The sequence below is a fragment of the Bufo gargarizans genome, chromosome 4, assembly GCF_014858855.1.
Source record: "Bufo gargarizans isolate SCDJY-AF-19 chromosome 4, ASM1485885v1, whole genome shotgun sequence".
In the NCBI taxonomy this organism is placed as follows: domain Eukaryota; kingdom Metazoa; phylum Chordata; class Amphibia; order Anura; family Bufonidae; genus Bufo; species Bufo gargarizans.
The window spans coordinates 429551299-429572902 of record NC_058083.1 but is presented as its reverse complement, the minus strand read 5'-3'; the positions used below and the strand labels follow the sequence as shown (position 1 = coordinate 429572902).

Genomic DNA, 21604 nt, shown 5'->3' with positions numbered 1-21604 from the left:
TCCGGCTTTTTCCACTCTGTGCGCATCACAGAGAGAAGGGTCTCATCTGCCCTAAAGACCCGCTGGGTCCGGTAGGCGGGATCGGAAGACTCCCCTACGTCAACATCATGGTCCCCCGACCTGATGGACCTCAGAAGCTTCTGAGTCTTTTCCGGTGGAAAAAAGCCAGAAGTCGATTCTTCTTCCTCAGAAGAAGATGACCCCACAGAAAGGGGTAAAGGCCTATCGGGGCCCCCGCTCACCTCCATAGGAGCTTGGGAGGGAACAGGTAGCCTCTCATTAAGGAGACGTACGACCCCTTGAATGGAATCGTCAACATAAGTCTTGGCCCACTGGTACATGTCCTGCATCGAAGGCTCAGTAGCAGTGGTGGAACGACAACTGTCACACCTGGAGAAAGGGCAGCTCTCATCAAGAGGCGTATTGCAGTCATAGCAAGCCAGGTGTTTCCTCTTGGTAGCTGTTTTCCGTAGCTGATTGGGCTCTTGGGGAGAGGCCATAGCTGAAAATAGAAAGGGAAAACAATTAAAACATCAAAACATCCTAAAAGAAATAAGGGAAAAGCCCTCCATGATTTTTAGGAGCACGAACCAGAGGAGTCAGTAATAAGCTCTGAAAGGCAAAAAAAAATCCCGTCTGGATAGAGAAATATCACAGAACTGCAGGAGACTCTGGAGCTTGCTTGTAAGAGCAGCGCAGCCAGAGACCGACTGAATGGAAGCAGGGAGCTTAAATAGAGTAGCTCCGCCCAGGGGAGTGGTCTTTGTTAAAATAATCCTCCCCCTAACGATACTGCCATTCATCAGCTGTAGCCTTCCCTGAAAGAGAAGGTTAATGAATAAGTGGTGATCCCCACCACACCTCCATCCCCCCTAGAGAAAGAAAAAAACCGGCCGGTACTCTTTATCCTGAATTTCTGCAGTCAGGACCGAACGGCCGGCCGAGGGACCGGAAGTGACGCCGCGGCTAGGCCCGCGTCACTTCCGGTCATGGCGGCGCCCATACCAGCCATGCAGCGGAGCGCTGCCGACTCACAGGGGGAGACCGAGGCAAGTAGACTAATCCACTTGCAGAAAATGAGGCGCAAAAATAAGCGCACTAACAACTGGAAAAAAAGGGGGACACTCATGGCTCTAAGAGTCAAAAAAACGTCCCCAATTCTCAACAAGGAGAGAGTAAAACTCGCCAGTCCACCTGTCCAAAGGACAGAAAAAAACACGGTGGGCTGGGGGATGAACCCCTCCCTTTAAGGGAGCTGGAGTTCTTTTATTGGTTTATTCTTTGGGCTCATTAAACATTCCGCCGGTCCTACCAGTCCACGGGGGGCAGTTAACCCCATCTGTGCTGCTGGTAGGACGTAAGGGAACCCTAGTTGAACCAAAATGTGCCACTTTTTAGACTAAATCTGGACTGCTGTGTCTTACCACTAGTGTTTTCTTCATGCTGGTTTTCCTAATAGAGAAGATGTTGCCAAAATGCCTGAAAGAACGCCAAGAGCTCCATCGTGATGCATTTTTTAGAAGAAGCCAGAAAGTCCAAAAATAACACCTAATTAATAAAATCATCAGTAGCCAAAAAAACTCTTGTGTGCCCTGTGTTTCATATGTTCCATAGACCTTCAACTAATACCTGGAGCTGGTGTTTTTGCAGCAAAAAAAAAACTCATGAAAAAATGACATGTAAAAGCACCCTATTCCTATTCACTTGGATGGGAGCTAAACGGCAGTTCCCAAGAACAGTCACTACACAGTGGGGGAGATTTATCAAAAATGGTGTAAAGTAGAACTGGCTCAGTTACCCATAGCAACCAGATTCCTCCTTTAATATTTCAGAGCTGATAAATAAAGACGGAATCTGATTGGCTGCTATGGGTAACTGAGCTGGTTTTATCTTCCCGGTCGGTGAAGCCTTCTGCTTCAGGCTCCTTCCAGTATAGAGTTTCCGACACCGCCAGCTACCCAGCATAGTTGATTGATGGGGGTGTCAGACCCCGAAATCTGATGTTGATGATCTGAGGATGTCCCAGAAAGGCACTATAATTTGGCATCTGTAGGTGCACGGCTCGCCATTAATTAGCCGGATGTTATAGCAGTGTAGGTGGGAGTCTAAGACCAGCGTAAAAAAAGGCGCTCTTAGTAAATGACCCCCAATAATTTTGTGTGCCGGCCTAAAGATACGATCACCTGATGAGCGTTTTCTCATCCACTTGGTGATTCTTCGCACCGTTACATGGGCCAATTATTGGCACCAAGCTAACATTCCTAGGAATGCTCCTCCACGATCATCAGTCCATGTAGAAGGGCATGTAGCACTGCACCCCCTCTAATCTCAGGACTGGTGAAGGTCCCACAGGTCAGACCCCACTGATCATATACTAATGACATGTCCTACCAATACACCATCTCTATATAAGATAGGACAATCCCTTAAAATCTTCAGAAAGAATACATATCTTACAGGTGAGGGCTCATGCATATGACCGTGTGCTTGCCGGGCCCTCATCTGCAAAATGCGGAATGCACATCGCCGATGTCCGTGATTTGCAGATCCATGGACCCTTACGCTGGGTTCAGACCTGAGCTGAAACGAGCGCTCTGTATGCGCGATTGTACGGGCGTTTACAATCGCGCATACAGAGACTGGCGTTCACACATTGTCGCGCGTTCCCGAATTTCTATGTGCGGGAACGCGCGACAAGCGCCCAAAAAAAAGCTCAAGCACTTGTTTGAGCGTCGGGCGTTTTACAGCGCGATCGTACGCGCTGTAAAACGCCCAGGTGAGAACCATTCCCATAGGGAATCATTGGTTCTTGCCTGTTGTGCGTTTTACAGCGCGTAGGAACGCGCTGTAAAACGCTCAAGTGTGAACCCAGCGTTAGGCTACATGCATTACTTTTTTGTGGTGAACACTGACAGATATGAATCGCGGACCCCATTCAAGTAAATGGGTCCACGTCCGCATGTGGCGGCCCTACGGTCGGTGACCGTGCATTGCAGACCACAATTTGCACTACGTGTTTGTGTGCATGAGGCCTTATCCTGTCTGCATGTGGGAGCAAACATCAATTAGCAGGTACAAACACAAAGTCTAGGGCCCCTTTAAAATAAAATTATGATACAAAACACTACATATAATGAACAGTAACACTTCACATCATAGTAGTTAGGTTGTTCCTCACACAAAGCGCTGTATATATGTGTACTGGGCATAAACAGCGCCGTATATTTGTGTACTGGGCATAGACAGCGTTGTATATCTGTGTACTGGGCATAGACAGCGCTGTATATCTGTGTACTGGGCATAGACAGCGCTGTATATCTGTGTACTGGGCATAGACAGCGCTGTATATATGTGTACTGGGCATAGACAGCGCCGTATATTTGTGTACTGGGCATAGACAGCGTCGTATATCTGTGTACTGGGCATAGACAGCGCTGTATATCTGTGTACTGGGCATAGACAGCGCTGTATATATATGTGTACTGGGCATAGACACACCGTATATATGTGTACTGGGCATAGACAGCACCGTATATCTGTTTACTGGGCATAGACAGCGCTGTATATATATGTATACTGGGCATAGACACACCGTATATATGTGTACTGGGCATAGACAGCGCTGTATATATGTGTACTGGGCATAGACAGCGCTGTATATATCTGTACTGGGCATAGACAGCGCTGTATATATCTGTACTGGGCATAGACAGCGCTGTATATATCTGTACTGGGCATAGACAGCGCTGTATATATGTGTACTGGGCATAGACAGCGTTGTATATATGTGTACTGGGCATAGACAGCGCTGTATATATCTGTACTGGGCATAGACAGCGCTGTATATATGTGTACTGGGCATAGACAGCGCTGTATATAGGTGTACTGGGCATAGACAGCGCTGTATATATCTGTACTGGGCATAGACAGCGCTGTATATATCTGTACTGGGCATAGACAGCGCTGTATATATGTGTACTGGGCATAGACAGCGTTGTATATCTGTGTACTGGGCATAGACAGCGCTGTATATATGTGTACTGGGCATAGACAGCGCTGTATATATGTGTACTGGGCATAGACAGCGCTGTATATATGTGTACTGGGCATAGACAGCGCCGTATATTTGTGTACTGGGCATAGACAGCGTCGTATATCTGTGTACTGGGCATAGACAGCGCTGTATATCTGTGTACTGGGCATAGACAGCGCTGTATATATATGTGTACTGGGCATAGACACACCGTATATATGTGTACTGGGCATAGACAGGGCCGTATATCTGTGTACTGGGCATAGACAGCACCGTATATCTGTTTACTGGGCATAGACAGCGCTGTATATATATGTATACTGGGCATAGACACACCGTATATATGTGTACTGGGCATAGACAGCGCTGTATATATGTGTACTGGGCATAGACAGCGCTGTATATATCTGTACTGGGCATAGACAGCGCTGTATATATCTGTGTACTGGGCATAGACAGGGCTGTATATATGTGTACTGGGCATAGACAGCGCTGTATATCTGTGTACTGGGCATAGACAGCGCTGTATATATGTGTACTGGGCATAGACAGCGCTGTATATATGTGTACTGGGCAAAGACAGCGCTGTATATGTGTACTGGGCATAGACAGCACTGTATATATGTGTACCGGGCATAGACAGGGCTGTATATATGTGTACCGGGCATAGACAGCGCTGTATATATGTGTACTGGGCATAGACAGCGCTGTATATATATGTGTACTGGGCATAGACAGCGCTGTATATATGTGTACTGGGCATAGACAGGGCTGTATATATGTGTACTGGGCATAGACAGCGCTGTATATAGGTGTACTGGGCATAGACAGGGCTGTATATAGGTGTACTGGGCATAGACAGCACTGTATATATGTGTACTGGGCATAGACAGCGCTGTATATATGTGTACTGGGCATAGACAGGGCTGTATATATGTGTACTGGGCATAGACAGCACTGTATATATGTGTACTGGGCAAAGACAGGGCTGTATATATGTGTACTGGGCATAGACAGGGCTGTATATATGTATACTGGGCATAGACAGAGCTGTATATATGTGTACTGGGCATAGACAGGGCTGTATATATGTGTACTGGGCATAGACAGCACTGTATATATGTGTACTGGGCATAGACAGGGCTGTATATATGTGTACTGGGCATAGACAGGGCTGTATATATGTGTACTGGGCATAGACAGGGCTGTATATATGTGTACTGGGCATAGACAGGGCTGTATATATGTATACTGGGCATAGACAGGGCTGTATATATGTCTTGCCTTCCACACCTCACAGACAACTTACGCGCCACCGCACAGCCTCTACAGAGCGGCGACCAATCACAGACGCATTACTTTGCATTATGGACAATGTAGTTTTTCCAAGTAAGACGCGCGCACTACTGGTTGACACTGAAACTACATTTCCCAAGATGCATTTCCCGGCAAAGTAATGGCCGATAGCTGGGAATGTGCTTAGCTGCTTTTTGATACAGGACGGGTAAGTGACGGGCGACTGTGGTACATGCTGTGACGTGGTGTTGCAGGTGCTGATAGAACCTGGTGGGATAGAAGAGGCCTGTAGTGGGGGCTGCTAGAGGGAACGCAGTCTGGAAGCAGCAGCGGTACAGTACTGTGACTGGCACTGACAGATAATGCGTTATAGATTTATTGTCCTGACATTTCTGCACAATAAGAGGCTGGCGTGCAGTGGGGTGCAAGGAGGGGGCGGAGCTCAGCAGTGCGGGAGAGGCGCGAAGGACATGTCATGTGACCATAGGGGCGGAGCTTTGTTTGGAGGAGAAAGTAAACGTTATGAGTTCAGTGCTTGTCCAGAGCCAGTGCCGATCTGTGTGCACAGGCTGGATCCTCCACCGTTCAGCCTGAAGACAGGCCTGTGTGGGAGGAGCCTGCAGCCTGGAATCTGCCTAAGCTCCTCCCACACAGTGCTGCAGGGCTGGATGTGAGCATCAGGAACGGGACAAGGTGAGTAGTTGTGTTTTTTTGTTTTTTTTAACACAGAGGGCATTGCTACTATGAAGGGGCCGCAGACGTCATTGCTACTATGGAGGGGCCGCAGACGTCATTGCTACTATGAAGGGGCCGCAGACGTCATTGCTACTATGGAGGGGCCGCAGACGTCATTGCTACTATGAAGGGGCCGCAGACGTCATTGCTACTATGGAGGGGCCGCAGACGTCATTGCTACTATGAAGGGGCCGCAGACGTCATTGCTACTATGGAGGGGCCGCAGACGTCATTGCTACTATGAAGGGGCCGCAGACGTCATTGCTACTATGAAGGGGCCGCAGACGTCATTGCTACTATGAAGGGGCCGCAGACGTCATTGCTACTATGGAGGGGCTGCAGACGTCATTGCTACTATGGAGGGGCCGCAGACGTCATTGCTACTATGGAGGGGCCGCAGAGGTCATTGCTACTATGGAGGGGCCGCAGAGGTCATTGCTACTATGGCGGGGCCGCAGAGGTCATTGCTAGTATGGAGGGGGCACAGGGGTCATGCTACTATGAAGGGGGCACAGAGGGCATTACTACTTACTACAAAGGGGGCACAGAGGGCATTACTACTGTGGATGGGGCACAATGGGCATTACTACTGTGGATGGGGCACAATGGGCATTACTACTATGAAGGGGGCACAATGGGCATTACTACTGTGAATGGGGCACAATGGGCAATACTATTAATGGGGCACGATGGGCATTACTACTATGAAGGGGGCACAATGGGCATTACTACTGTGAAGGGGCACAATGGGCATTACTACTGTGAATGGGGCACAATGGGCATTACTACTGTGAATGGGGCACAATGGGCATTACTACTGTGAATGGGGCACAATGGGCATTACTACTGTGAATGGGGCACAATGGGCATTACTACTGTGAATGGGGCACAATGGGCATTACTACTGTGAATGGGGCACAATGGGCATTACTACTGTGAATGGGGCACAATGGGCATTACTACTGTGAATGGGGCACAATGGGCATTACTACTGTGAATGGGGCACAATGGGCATTACTACTGTGAATGGGGCACAATGGGCATTACTACTGTGAATGGGGCACAATGGGCATTACTACTGTGAATGGGGCACAATGGGCATTACTACTGTGAATGGGGCACAATGGGTATTACTACTGTGAATGGGGCACAATGGGCATTACTACTGTGAATGGGGCACAATGGGCATTACTACTGTGAATGGGGCACAATGGGCATTACTACTGTGAATGGGGCACAATGGGTATTACTACTGTGAATGGGGCACAATGGGCATTAGTACTATGAAGGGGGCACAGAGGGTATTACTCCTGTGAAGGGGTGGGCATATCTGTTATGGGGCACAGAGTGGGCATTATTACTGTGATTGGGGCATAATGGGGATTACTACTATGAATGGGGCATAATGGGGATTACTACTATGAATGGGGCACAATGGGCATTACTACTATCAATGGGGCACAATAGGCATTAATACTATGAATGGTACACACAGTGTGCTATCCATGTATTTTGCCGTCCCCATTGAAGTGGGGTTTGGGTCTGCACGGATGCAGACCAAAAACACGGTCGTGTACATGAAGCTCTAAAATTCAGTCTCAGCTGCTAGAGTGGCCAGATTTCTGGGGGTCCTGTAGCTGATACTGTACGGGGGTCCCTGTAGCCAGCGCTGTACGGGGGTCCCTGTAGCCAGCGCTGTACCGGGGTCCCTGTAGCCAGCGCTGTACGGGTAGCAGGTCACCACTGTGACCAGTGATTGGTTGCAGCTGTCTCGTGCCCTCCTACCCCGGTCAACAAGATGTGGATTTCAGGGCAGCAGGGAGAGGAACAGCCGGACTTGGAGGAATGGAGACCAAACACAGTGGAAGGGACCAGGTAAGTATGATCACCACTGAAGGTCCAGCCACTCTAGGAGGTCTGTCATAGTAATGGATAACTTCTTTAAATATTGCAAGTAGGGTTATGAAAGTGGTCACCTTAGCCTCAACCCATTACCCCACTGAGCTAAGCCACTACTGCCATCTTGAACCCCTTTGGCGCTGGATCGGATCTGTTGAAAGCACAACGACTATGCACCACCAGCATGTGGAGTGGATGTGCCACATCCATAACAAGCTTTTTTGAAAGCTAGAGAGAAACATGTAGATGCGCTTATTACATTTCTTAGAGTTTTGAAGGGGTTGTCCGAGATAATTAAAATCTCAGAAAAGCCCTCCAATGGCCTTAAAATAACAAATGGTGTTATACTCGCCCCTTTCTCCAGCGCCTTTTCTGCATTGCTGGTCCAGTGCTTGCTACATAAATGCTACCAAAATGCCTCCCCTTGTCCCCAAAATACTTCATAAGTGGCGTGTTACTTCTCTAAAGCATATTTGATGTCACGTTACCCATTGTAGTCAGTTGGAATGGGCTAAAATATGCTGCAGTGTAAAATCAGGCTGTTTTTTATCTGATCTGCCACAGATTTTTGAGCACAAGTATTTTGCAGTGTGAACACGTTTTGATGCAGGTTATGAAACCAGTGTCAAAAGTGGATTGCAAATGGACGGCAAAGGTTCCTCTCTTTCCGAATCCAGTCATTGTTTAAAAAAAAAAGTGCGTCACAATGGCATTTGTGAAAGCAATCCTACAAGACTGAATAGATAAAGGGACCTGAGAGGAGAGCAAAAGAGAACTAAAACTGCCCAACAGCAAATTTTTGACTCAACCCAAATGGCGACAAAATGGACTATTGACACATCAGCAGTGATTCTAGTCTCCAGTACTTGAATCAGGGTTTCTATTTTGATGTTGGATTTTTTTCCAATTTTTTTTTTTACCCTATTCTTCCTTCTACAGCTATTTAAGCCTCTTTGTTCAGCACGTCTGTATTCCCACTGATCACAATGAAACCTCTTCAGCTACTAGGCAGAAGCTGCAGAAGACTAGTAGATGTCCTGCCCCATCAACTGTGCTTGCCGGTTTTCTTATCCACATCCTTTAGTCTCAGCAGGAAGAAAAAAGTAAATGGTTATGAAGATGTCAACCAGGAAAAATATGGAGATCTAGTGCGGACGGTAACCACCTCCAAAACCAGTTCTCAAAACCCAGAGAGGATATTTGAAGAGGACAGTTTCTTGTATGGTAAAGTAGTCAGGTCAAAGAGTCCATCATCGCAAGACTCTCAGCCAAAGGTTCCTCAAAAGCACATTCCATTAAATAATCCCAATAAAGTCATTTTGAATGTGAAGACAGATCCTAACATGCCAGTGAAGATCGGCCTCCCAGGCAAGAATCAGATGATCAATGGTAGACTGCCAAGTGTCACCCGAATTCTTCAGCAGACCATGCCGATGGAGCAGGCATTTTATTTGGAAAGGTGGAAACAGAGGATGATCATGGAACTGGGAGAAGAAGGCTTCATAGAGTACACTGCAGGTATACTTACAGTACATCAATTTTATTAGAAGTGCATTGTCTTCTGATGTCTCATGCTGTATACCATATTTTTCGCTCTATCAGCACCTAGGATTTAGAGGAAGAAAAAAATAAATAAAAATCATTAGACCCCCAATCTTCATCAGACCTTAGGGCAGACACCCAATTCGGACCCCAAAAATTCAACATACACCCATTCCAAACTTCAAATCAAAACCCCATTCCTCATTAGACCTTTGATCAGACCCCCCCCATTCCTCATTAGTCCTCCGATCAGACCCCCATTGATTATTAGACCTCAGACCCCTATTACTAATTAGACCTCAGATAAGACTCCTATCAGACATAAATTAAATAAATGAACTTGCCTTTCCAGCTTGGGACTGCGACACCTCTGCAGATCCAGCGTCAGGTCTTGGTGCACGCACTACATCCTGATGCTGTATGCAGTAAGGACAGTACGGCGCGGCGCCTAGAGAAGACCAAGGAGGGGTGAGTAGAGCCAGCACTACGACCGCTCCCCAGTCCTACTGTGAACTAGTGAGAGTTTCCATACCTGAAGCGCTCACTAATACTTACACCATAAGACGCAGTGACATTTTCTCCCCCCCCCCCCCCATCCTTTGGTCTTATGCGTCCTATAGAGTGAAAAATACGGTAATTATTATATATAGTTATAGTAGCTTCTTTGACAATTAAGATATATACTGAATAATCTGTTTGACTCTCTTTAAGCCGTGTTCTCCCAAGGAAAGCTCTTTCATGCCCAACTAGAGGATCTGCTTTTGTCTGCGGAGCAATATACCCAGAAAGCGGAAGACACAGAAGAACTGGTGGGATATATGAACAGTGTGGAAGATGTGCTGTCTGATGTTGTGAGAGTCCAGAGTCTTGAAAGCGCCGTGGTGCATTCAGATCTCCAGTACTTGGGTTTTGTAGACTGTGTGGCTCAGTATCGGTGAGATACCTGTTCCCTTGTTTTTTGCATGTAGAAGAATAAGAAAGAGGTCTACTGTAGCTACTGAATTTTTATGCTGCTCTCAACGGCAAGATAAGCACAGCGTACAGCACTATGCTTGCCGTCAAGAAAATGGCCCACATTATAGGTCATTTGGATCTCATATGACAGATCTGGCACAGCTCCATTGCTTTTGTTGACGTTAGTGTGAACAGCACCTTAGGTCCATGAGCTGCCAGCAGCATAGAGGAACATTGAGGTTAATCCCAATGTTGCCATTATGTGAGATAAATAATAGGGGTCACTTATTAATGTGAGGCACACAGTGTTATTACTTTAGTACCTCCATGTGCTTCACATTAATAGTAAGTGACCCCATCACGTACCTCCTCACATAATGGGCAAGATGGAGTTAATGTGAGGTACATGATGAGGGTATTTACTATTAACGTAAGGCACGTGGAGGTCCAAATTGATAAAGCCACGTGCCTCGCATTAATAGCAAGTGACTCCATCATGTACCTCCATATTAACCCCATGTTGCCCATTATGTGAGGGGGTATTTGATGGGGTTACTATCAATGTGAGGTAAGTACTTTCTGTGGTCTGATGTACAGTAGATCAGACATTTGGGCTTGATGCCGCAGTGAGTTGAGCAATAAGCTGTTCCCATTTCGTGCCACCACAGGCTTAGTACATTACTTTAGACTAGGGGTACACAGCCACTTTATCCACGACAAATGTCACGTGGCCAAAGATCATAGCGATTTCTTGCGGGTTTAAAGGCAGTCCCATTCACTTTCATCATTAGTTGTGATACAGGCCCAAAGACTTTCTGTTGAGTCTGTCTCCTGCAGCGAGGAGAGAGAGCTTGATATGTGAACTCTACTCTCTCTCGTTCTAGGGATTATGAGGGTCTCAGCTGTCAGACCCCTGCCAATCAAAACTTTTGATATACTGCTATGATATATCAAAAGTTTTATGAAAACTCAGTGACCCTTTCAAAGAGTTTTTTTTAGGAGTCTAAAAAATGAGCATAACAGCAGAAAATATGGTAAAATAAAAACTAACCATTACTCGCCGCTCCAGAGCCGCCTCTCTAGTGGTCCTTGCAGCTCTTTGATTACTGGGCCGCAGTGATGCGGTTTCATACATCCTCAAAACCACAACCACATGTTGCAGAGCAATTTTACGTAGATATCGTAATCGTAATCTCAGATCCTCAGTATGTACATTCTTGTGCAGAGAAGTCGGATTTCAAACTCTAATTTAGAGGGGGTGAAATCTGCAGTGAATAGCACGTGGATATCGCCTTGGAGTTGGATTGCCGGACTTGGGGACGGAGTGGTAGGACCATTAGCACAGCGGTGGCGACAAATCAATAAAATGAGAATACTGAAAGCTTTTTGACCCTGTAGACCAGCATGTATGGAGAGAGTAGAAAGCTGCTGCCAGACACCTAGTGGCGGGTTATCTACCAGGAGATCAAAAGTGCACCCGATCCTTGTTTCCCCCGACATCAACTGACTAGCAACTCATACACAGCCTGTCGTCCAGTCCTGCAGAAAGTGGTGGTTTCAGCCAACAATAGTTTAATGGGGCTTAAAGGGGTTATAATGACCCCCCCCCCCCCCCCCAATGCCCAGGCCCCTCATATAGGTTATACATACTCCACTCCCCGGCACCAGCTTCTGATGCCCGTACGGCTGCCGCTGCAGATCCGCGTCGCGCGGATCCAAAGATCCGACGACGGGGAGGCCAGCCAATAGCAGGCCGCGACAGGTACGAGCCTCACTAGCATCGCAGGTGATGCTAGTCCCCGTTTTCTTCTACACTGATGAGGTTTTTTTTTTTTTGTTTTTTTTTTACCTATAACATCGTATTTTACTTTAAATTTTTTTTTTTGCAGGGGGAAGTTGTGTGTGATAGACTGGAAAACCTCTGAAAAGCAGAAACCAAACTTAAAGAACACCTTTGATAATCCACTGCAGGTAGCTGCCTATATAGGAGCAATAAATCACGACAGTAATTATAACTTTCAAGTAAGTGCCTTGGAATATTCCCCTTACTATGTGCCAGCACAAATGCTTTCTTAGGCCTCATGCATACAACCGTTGTGCAGCCGTTCCGTGCATTGGGGACCGCAATTTGCGGTCTCCAATGCACGGACAACATCTGTGCGATGGTCCGAACAGATCGAGACCTATTCAACTTGAATGGGTCCATGATCCGTTCTCACCGTAAAAAAATAGAACATGTTCTATTTTTTTTCGGTGCGGAGGCACGGACAGAAATACTGCGGCAGCACTCCGTGGGCTTCCAATGCGTGTAGTGCTTTTGTGAGTTTCCGATCCGTGTAGTGCTTTCGTGAGCTTCTGATCCGTGCTTCCATTCCGTACCGCATCTCCCGGATTGCGGACCAATTCAAGTGAATGGGTCCGCATCCGTGATGTGGGGTGCACACGGCTGGCGCCCTTGTATTGCGGACCGGGTGTAGATTACAGTGACTTTCTGGCCTAGCATCTGCATACATAAATTAAAGGGGTTATCTGCAAAAAGTATTCCTCCTTGGTGATAAATATACCAACTCAAAATGGAGTGGTAGTGAAAATGTCTGTCCACCACCACATTCACTTCTGTAGGAGTGTGGTCGTCCAACCTTCACAATACCACTCCAGTTTGAGAGGTTCTGTTTTCGGGATTGCTGGGATCGCTCCCCAGGCGGTCGGATATTTGTTGCCTGTCCTGTGGATAGGTTGCGAATATTTTTCATGCAATAACCTCCTTAATGAATTGTCTTATCTGAGACATGGGTGGCATATCGCTAGGATATGCCACCAATTTCAGAAAGGTGTGGGTCCTATCTCCAAAATGATCTTTCGAAAGGGGAGGATAGCGCATGTGCGATGTGCTCTCCATTCTTTTCCATGGGAGATTTGAAAATAACCAAGCGAGCATGCACCGCACCGCCCAAGCTCGGCCACTGGTCCCTTTACTTCTATGGGACTGCTGGAGATAACTGAGCTAGCGCTCTGCTATTTTCAGCAGTCCCATAGAAATGAATTGAGGGCGGCTGCAAATGTGCAGCTGTTCTCTGCTCACATAGGGGGTCCCATTCTGGAGATAGGTGGGACCCACACCTATCTGACATTGGTGGTACATTCTCCTCTAGGGTATATCAAGTGTGGTGTACAAAAGTTGCAAATCTTGGCGCAAGTCGCAAAAAACACACCTGCAGTGGGGTGGCATAGGGAACGTGGAGTAGCACTTTTAGACCAAGATCCACCAACTCTATCAAACATAGTGAGACTTCAGTCAGATTTGACACACCTTTCACCAGCTCTAAGTGAAATCAAGCCTGGCTTCAAAAAGTCGCATCTTGATACATTCCCACCATTGTTTCTGGTGAGAGGCTTAAAGAGAGCTGGATAGAAGGATTTAAAAAAAAAAATGGCAGTGGAGGTTGGTTTCTGCTCGGTATCCTTTATGCACCAAATGCATGGAGATGGATAATGTCAGTGACAGCATGAAGGTCCATCTCCTCCTTTTACAATCAGTCATAGACTTGTGGGGGACAGAGAAGGGGTGCTGCTGTCCTAGCGGGAAGATTATAGGTCACCTCTTCTGTGTGCTGCTGTCCTAGCGGGAAGATTATAGGTCATCTCTTCTGTTTTCCAGGTTGATTGTGGCCTAATTGTCATTGCCTATAAAGATGGCTCCCCTGCTCACGCCCATTTTATGAACTCAGAAATGTGTTTGCACTACTGGGACAAATGGCTTTTACGACTAGAAGAATACAAAGAAAAAAAGAAATGATATAGTCACTGTAAGGAAGATATATTTTGGGTGGAAGAGTCAAACTCTTCCGGTTCCTCCAGTATTACAGAAGTGAAGCCACTGCCTATAAAGCCAATGGTTAATGACATTCATTCCTGGAGATCACCGATTCCATGAAGATTGATTTTCAACACGAAAAATAATGAAAAATAATAAGGTTAACTGTATAATAATCTGAACTGTTAATTTTTGGTGATATATTTTTGTATACTGAAGCGACTATGCTTGTAGCTGAAGGATAGGACAATTAAAATATAGCAATATAGACTTTATTATATTTTGTATTTAAAGAAAAAAAAACTCCCATAACATATATTTTAATTTCAAAAATAAAACTCATTGGATCATTAATTAAAATTACATTACAAGTTAATACTTGGAGAAGTAATAGTTTGTAATTTTGTATGTTTAACCCAATTTCATCTTTAAAGGTGCACTTCCGCAATTATATTAGTGGCTGTAGTTGTGAGCTATTTACATGAACATAAACATGTTTAGAATGCAAATTTCTATTGACCCCTTTCCCGACCAGTGTCGTACATGTAATGCGCTGGTCAGGTCTTTAAAGATGGCGTCCGCTCTGGAGCGAAGAGGGAGTGATAGCCACCTGTTTTGTGCTATTTCACACAGCAGAGATCCAGAGCTAATGTCTATGATCAGCGATAACCTCCTTCACCTCCGGGGAAAAAAAAGAATAAAAAGCAATCAAAAAGTCACACAGTCCAAAATAGTATCAATTAAAACTACAGGTCGCCCAGCAAAAAAATAGCCCTCACATAGCTGCATAGATATAACTATAAAAAGTTATACATTTTTCCCAAAGTTTTTTTTTTTTGGAATCTCTGTAATCGTACCTACCCAGAGAGTGAAAGTCACAGGTCAGTTTTACCACCTAGGGAATGCAATAAAAACGAAACGCACAAAACTATGGCATAATCGTTTTTTATTTTTGTTTTGTTTTCTAATTCCGCCCTATTTGGAATTCGTTTTCCAGCTCCGCACTACATCTTATGCAATATTAAATGGTACCATTAGAAAGAACACTTTTTCCCACAAAAACAAGCCCTCCTATGGCTATGTGAATGGATAAATAAGAAAAGTTATGGCTCCAAGAAGAACGCAGTGAAAAACGGTAACAGAAAAAAATCGCCCGGGGCTGAAAGGGCTCATGCACATGAACGTATTATAATTTTTTCCTGTGGCCCTCCCCTTTTTCTTTTAATTTCTTAGTTTTTTTGTGCAGCCTGTATGTGGAACCATTCACTTCAACAGGTGCTGCAAAACAACGGAAATGACTTCCATGTCCGCATGGCCGTGCTGCAAAAAAAAAAAAAGTCCTATTATTGTCCGTATTCCGGACAAGGATAGGACAGTTCTATTATGGGCCAGACGTTAAGTTCCGCAGAATGCACAATGGCTGGTATCCGTGTTTTGTGGATCCGCAATTTGCAGACGGCAAAACCTCCAACAGTCATGTGCATGAGCCCTTAACATTGTATTCTCAGCTCAGATACATACGGTACATCGTCAGGACATGCCAAAAATGTCTAATAGATCCGGTCTCACCACTGAGATCCACACCTCTCTTCAAACCACGGGCTCTGCATCCAGACAAAGAATGAACAGAGGGGTAGCTGCAGACATCCGCTAACGCCGTCACTCCCAATCGTTTACCGTATTGTCCATAACTTTTAGCCAGTTTTAGGTAGAGAAACGGCACATACGTCGAATGTGTATGGCCATGATCATACCCTTTAACCCTTGCTTGCTTAAATTGGGTCCATTGGGTTTATTCAACCATATCTAGCAGTTTTCTCAAAGTGTGAAATTGGATAACACTAATGCAGGGTTCGCAAACTGGAACCACACTGATTCCTTGAAGGAGCTGCAGAAATTGCCTCTTATGAAAAGTAGGCGTGGTTAGGTACGTTAATTGCCGGTAGGTGTAAGCCAGTTGTAACAACTGCAACTTGAGGCCCCAAATTTATTAAATTATGTGTAACAGACTAAAGTCAAAACGAACTTCAAAAATTCCCCTGATGATAAATTCCCCCCCCCCCCCCCCCAAAAAAAAACCTTAACAAATTCAATCTAACTTTTCACTGGTTTAATTATAAAAGAAGACGAGAGTAAAATGTACAGTATGTCTCGAAGAACACAGAAAAAAGAAGAATGCAGCAGCACCCTGCAAATCAGATAAAGTACGACAATGCCATAGTCACAGAAATTATTATAGTGCTAATGCTACGCTTATTTATAAAGTGAGATGCTTGGCCAATGTATTTTGTACAAAACCATCTGAGCCCGTCTGCCGTACGTCAAGGCAATCTCTGTAAGACTGGTCCTAACACTAAATACTACCTTTTATGCGCCAATATGGCCACCATAAAATTCAGTGAGTGTTGGATCCAAATGCATGCTGGGTCCACTCTGCCTTTTACCATTTGGGCAGAGTGGACCCAGCATGCATGTGGATCCAACACTCACTGAATTTTATGGTGGTCATATTGGCGCATAACAGGTATTATTTAGTGTTAGGACCCGTCTTACAGAGATCGCCTTGACGTTCGGCAGACGGGCTCAGATGGTTTTGTACAAAATACATTGGCCAAGCATCTCACTTTATAAATAAGCATAACTTTAGCACTATCATTTTTGTGACTATGGCATTGTTGTACTTTGTCTGATTTGCAGGGTGCTGCTGCATAGTCTTTTTTTCTGTTTGCAGCCATGGCAGCGTGCATCTGCGCATTGGGAGGTGCTGACTGACCCCTATTTTAATGGGGTTTTTAAATGTGTTTCCTTTAGCCAAAACTGGGACTGGCTGAGTAATTTATTTTTCTCCTTCCTTTATGATCCAAACCTAGAGTTACAGAAATGCATGAAAAAATACTGCATCGAGTCTGCAGTATGTAAACAAGTTATACATTTTTTGCGATTTCATACATAGTATTATGAGCTTTTATTGTGTTGACAGCTCCTCTCCTGGGCAAAGCCATCAGACATCAAAGGGACCCACATTTCTAGAAATTGGTGGATCTCCATACCTTGACTTTCACCAAAAGCAGTGCTACGATATTGATGACCTATCCTCAGGATAGGTCATCAGTCACATCGGCGGTGGGGGGCCCCATTCCTGGCACTCCCCACCAATCAGCTGTTTGAAGGGGTATTGGCGCTTGTGCAAGCTCTGCTTTCTTCTCGAATTACCTGCACCATGTCTCCTGGTCATTGTAATTACTATTGCTCATCTCAATCTTTTAAATAGGAAAGGCAATTTTGCAGAGAAAGCGGTGCTACCCCTTCAAACAGCTGATTGGTGGGGGTGCTAGAAACTTAACCCCTGCCAATCTGATATCCTGAGGATAGGTCATCAGAATTGTAGCACTGAATAACCCCTTTAAGTGCTCCAAATGGGACAAATATGGGCCAACAGTAGTGTTTTGGTCCGTCTCGGACCTTGTTCACGGCCAGTGATGCGGTCATGGAGCAATGGAACTGTAGAAGCGGGGCAGGGCGTCTAAGCACTTCATGCCCATCTTTATGCAGATAGTTCTCGTGGTCAGAGGGGGCTGTGGTTCATTTTTGTGTATATGCTGGCTAATAATGTTGTGGAATAAATTTGAATTATTTTCATACAAAAATGATTTTCGTTTTGTTTTTTAATGCAAGAAATTACCATAAAGGATTATTTTTTCTTCTGCTCTAAAACAGACAATCCCTTTAAAGTATGTTTGTTTGTTTTTTGTCATCCATAATCAGGCAAGTTTGTTCTCAAGAGTTCCGAAACTATTTTACAATGTAAACCCCCCATAAAAAACTATTCTGGACCAAATAATTTTTTTGCAAGTACAGTCAGGTGCATAAATATTGGGATATCGACACAATTCTAACCTTTTTTTTTATTTAAATCAGATCATTTTTATTGTATAAACGTACAATAAAGCATTGTTACAAAGAATGAAACATGATGTATCACATATTTTGACATCAGGTGCCATTTCAACTAGATAATATGATACAGCAACGAATATCTATGCAAATTACATATATACTGCAACATACCCATTAGGGATCGACGATTATTGATTTTACCGATATTATCGGCCGATATTCAGTATTTTGCCGATATTCCGATAACGTATTGGGAGTATGGATCGCGCTGCTGTCAGCACTCTCCGTGTTCCCTCAGCAGCACAGGGGAGAAGGAAGCAGTGTCTCCTCCCCCTGTGCTGCTGCTGTCGCCAATGAGAGGACAGGGGACAAGAGAAGGGGAGGGGTTATGGCTACTGCGCCACCAATGAAGATAACTCCTTCATTAATTCATATACAGGAGGCGGGAGCTGCAGGATCACATAGCCGGCTCCCGACCTCCATGAGCAATAGCTGCAATCTGCGGTAGTTAACCCCTCAGGTGCCGCCGATCGCAGCTACCGCTCATAGAAGTCGGGAGCCGGCTATGTAATTCTGCAGCCAGCTCCCGCCTCCTGTATATGAATTAATGAGAGATTTATCTTTATTGGTGGTGCAGTGCGCCCCCCCAAGCCCCCTAGTATTAATCATTGGTGGCGCAGTGCGCCCCCCCAAGCCCCTCAGTATTAATCATTGGTGTCGTAGTGCGCCCCCCACCTCCATCCCAGTATTAAAAACATTGGTGGCGCAGTGCGCCCCCCCACCAGTATTAATCATTGGTGGCAGTGGCCACCGGATCCCCTCTCCCCTGCTCCTCCGATCGGAGCCCCAGCAGTGTAATCCTGGGGCTCCGATCGGTTACCATGGCAGCTAGGAGGCTATTGAAGCCCTGGCTGCCATAGTAAGCTCCATGCTGCTGTGTGCACAAAGCACAGAGCAGCAGGGACACTGTGAGCTCCTATTCACCCTGATAGAGATCTATCAGGGTGAATAGGACAAGGGTTCTAGTCCCTAAAGGGGCTAATAGTAAAAAAAAAAAAAAAAAAAAAACTACAACATATTAAGTATAAATGAAAAATAAAGATTTATATTTTTTTAAAAAATGCACGTTAACAATAAAAATTAATTTTCAGCAGATTTGTGTAGGAATTTTATTTTTTTAAATGATAATTCCCAGAATATCGGTATAAATTATCGGTATCGGCCCTAAAAAATCTATATTGGTCGATCTCTAATACCCATCCCTCCCCCCAACTCCCACTTCAGCTCTTAATGGATTGTCTATATATTATCTGTCATTAACCAGCTAGCGGCCCCACAATCTTTCATACTTTTGAGGACATCCCCTCTTCCTGAACACCATTTTCTCATAAACTAAAATCGTGTTTATTTTACTTCGAAATTCCTCAATGTCTGGAGGACATGACTGAATCCAATGTAGGGCAATAAGTTTCCTGGCCACATATAGTAATCGGCCAACTGCAATCCTATCTGCCTCCTCTCCACCAATATCCGTTACATAACCCAGAACACAAACTTTGGGATCTCAAGGTATTTGCAGTGAAAAGGTATTTCGAATCACTGCCAATACATCCGACCGGAAGCCATCTAGACGTGGATATTGCCACAACATATGTATTAGATCTGCTTGGCATCGTGGACACTTTGCATCCGTCCTGATGCCAATGCGGTGTAAAAAGACCAGAGTTTTGTAGACTCTATGTACGATAAAAAGTTGTGACAATTTCCCAACTTCACTCAATGATACTTTCGGTATGGCTTCTAATATATCTTCCCATTGCTCTTGGGGTATTTCACCTACAGTACTGCCCATAATGATTCATACCCCTGGCAAATTTTGACTTAGTTACTTTTATTCAACCAGCAAGTAATTTTTTGACGGGAAATGACATGGGTGTCTCCCAAAAGAAAATAAGACTATGTACAAGAGGCATTATTGTGGAAAAAAAAAACATTTCTCAGCTTTTATTTGCATTTGAGCAAAAAAATACAAGATGTTCCGCGCTGTGGAAAATCTCAGAGGCCGTGGTCTGAAGCCAAAAGTGACATCTTTGCTGGCCAGGAGGATAGTTAGAGAGGTGAAAAAGAATCCAAGGATCACCACCAAGGCCATCCTGGTGAATCTGGGCTCTGTTGGTGGCAATGTCTCAAGCAACTGACACTGTACAATGCAGACCAAGGAGGACTCCACTTCTCCAGATAAGGCACACAAAATTGCTTGGCCTTTGCAAAAGCTCATCTGGACAAAAAAGAAGACTTCTGGTCTTCTGTGTTCTGGTCAGATGAAACCCAAATTTTATTGTTTGGTCACAATGATGTTTCCTTCATTTGGCATAAAAAAGGAGACGCCTTAAACCCAAAGAACACCATCCCCACTGTCAAACATGGTAGTGGGAACCTAATGCTTTGGGGGTGTTTTTCAGCCAATGGACCAGGGAACCTAATGACAGTAAACGGCACCATGAAAAAAGAGCAATACATGAGGATTCTCAACGACAACATCAGGCAGTCTGCAGAGAAACTTGGATCTCATTTTGAGAGTTGACAGTAACAGATTCCAAATGCAAATAGCACACTTGAAATGAACTCTGGACCTTTTATCTGCTCATTGTAATTGGGATAATGAGGGAATAACACACACCTAGAGATGGAACAGCTGAGAAGCCTATTGTCCCATTACTTTTGGTCCCTTAAAAAGTGGGAGGCACATATGCAAACTGTTGTAATTCCTACACCGTTCACCTGATTTGGATGTAAATACCCTCAAATTAAAGCTGACAGTCTGCAGGTAAAGCATATTTTGTTCGTTTCATTTCAAATCCATTGTGGTGGTGTATAGAGCCAAAAATGTTGGAATTGTGTCGATGTCTCAATATTTATGGACCTGACTGTATTTTGTAGCCGTCACTTCAGCCATCAGTAAACCACCACGCTGTCTCTAGGATTAAATGCCTTTGTCCATAGCTGTCTGGAGAATGCTCAATAATTGAGATGAATGATTATAATTACATTTCTTCTAGAGGTCAGTATCCTGCAATTGTCTGAGATCTCACTGTTTCTTTGTCTATCATCCAGACATAGGTGGCACCTTCATTACAAACCCATTTCTGCATGGACTATTTCCAGACGCTTAGAAGCTGGAGATTTTATGTCATGGTGCCCATTATGTTACTTACCATTGACAGTCAGTGACTGTTGCCTTTTGTTTGTAGTGGTGTCATGAAACGAGAACCCTGGACTACTATGGACTGGAACCGTATTGTCTTTAGTGACAAATCTAGGGTCTGTTTGGGATCCCATGACGTTCGGGTTAGAGTATGGAGGCCTCATGGTGAGCACTCCAATCCCGTGTTTGCTGTGGAGCAACACACTGCCCCAACTGCTGGTGAAATCGA

General features: G+C 45.0%; 1 protein-coding gene across 2 annotated transcripts; it reads left to right on the top strand.

The window, feature by feature from the left end:
* Positions 1-5480: 5480 nt before the first annotated feature.
* On the top strand, positions 5481-16459 carry MGME1 (mitochondrial genome maintenance exonuclease 1). Of its 2 annotated transcripts, none has more exons than XM_044291702.1 (5): positions 5481-5537; positions 8903-9481; positions 10217-10439; positions 12349-12481; positions 14118-16459. In XM_044291702.1, the coding sequence occupies exons 2-5, from the start codon at positions 8950-8952 to the stop codon at positions 14253-14255; spliced, it is 1026 nt and encodes a 341-aa protein (XP_044147637.1). In that variant the 5' UTR covers positions 5481-5537; positions 8903-8949; the 3' UTR covers positions 14256-16459. The 2 variants fall into 2 exon arrangements, with proteins under 2 accessions (XP_044147637.1, XP_044147639.1); XM_044291704.1 differs by lacking the exon at positions 5481-5537 and adding an exon at positions 5600-5661.
* The last annotated feature ends 5145 nt before the right edge of the window (positions 16460-21604 follow it).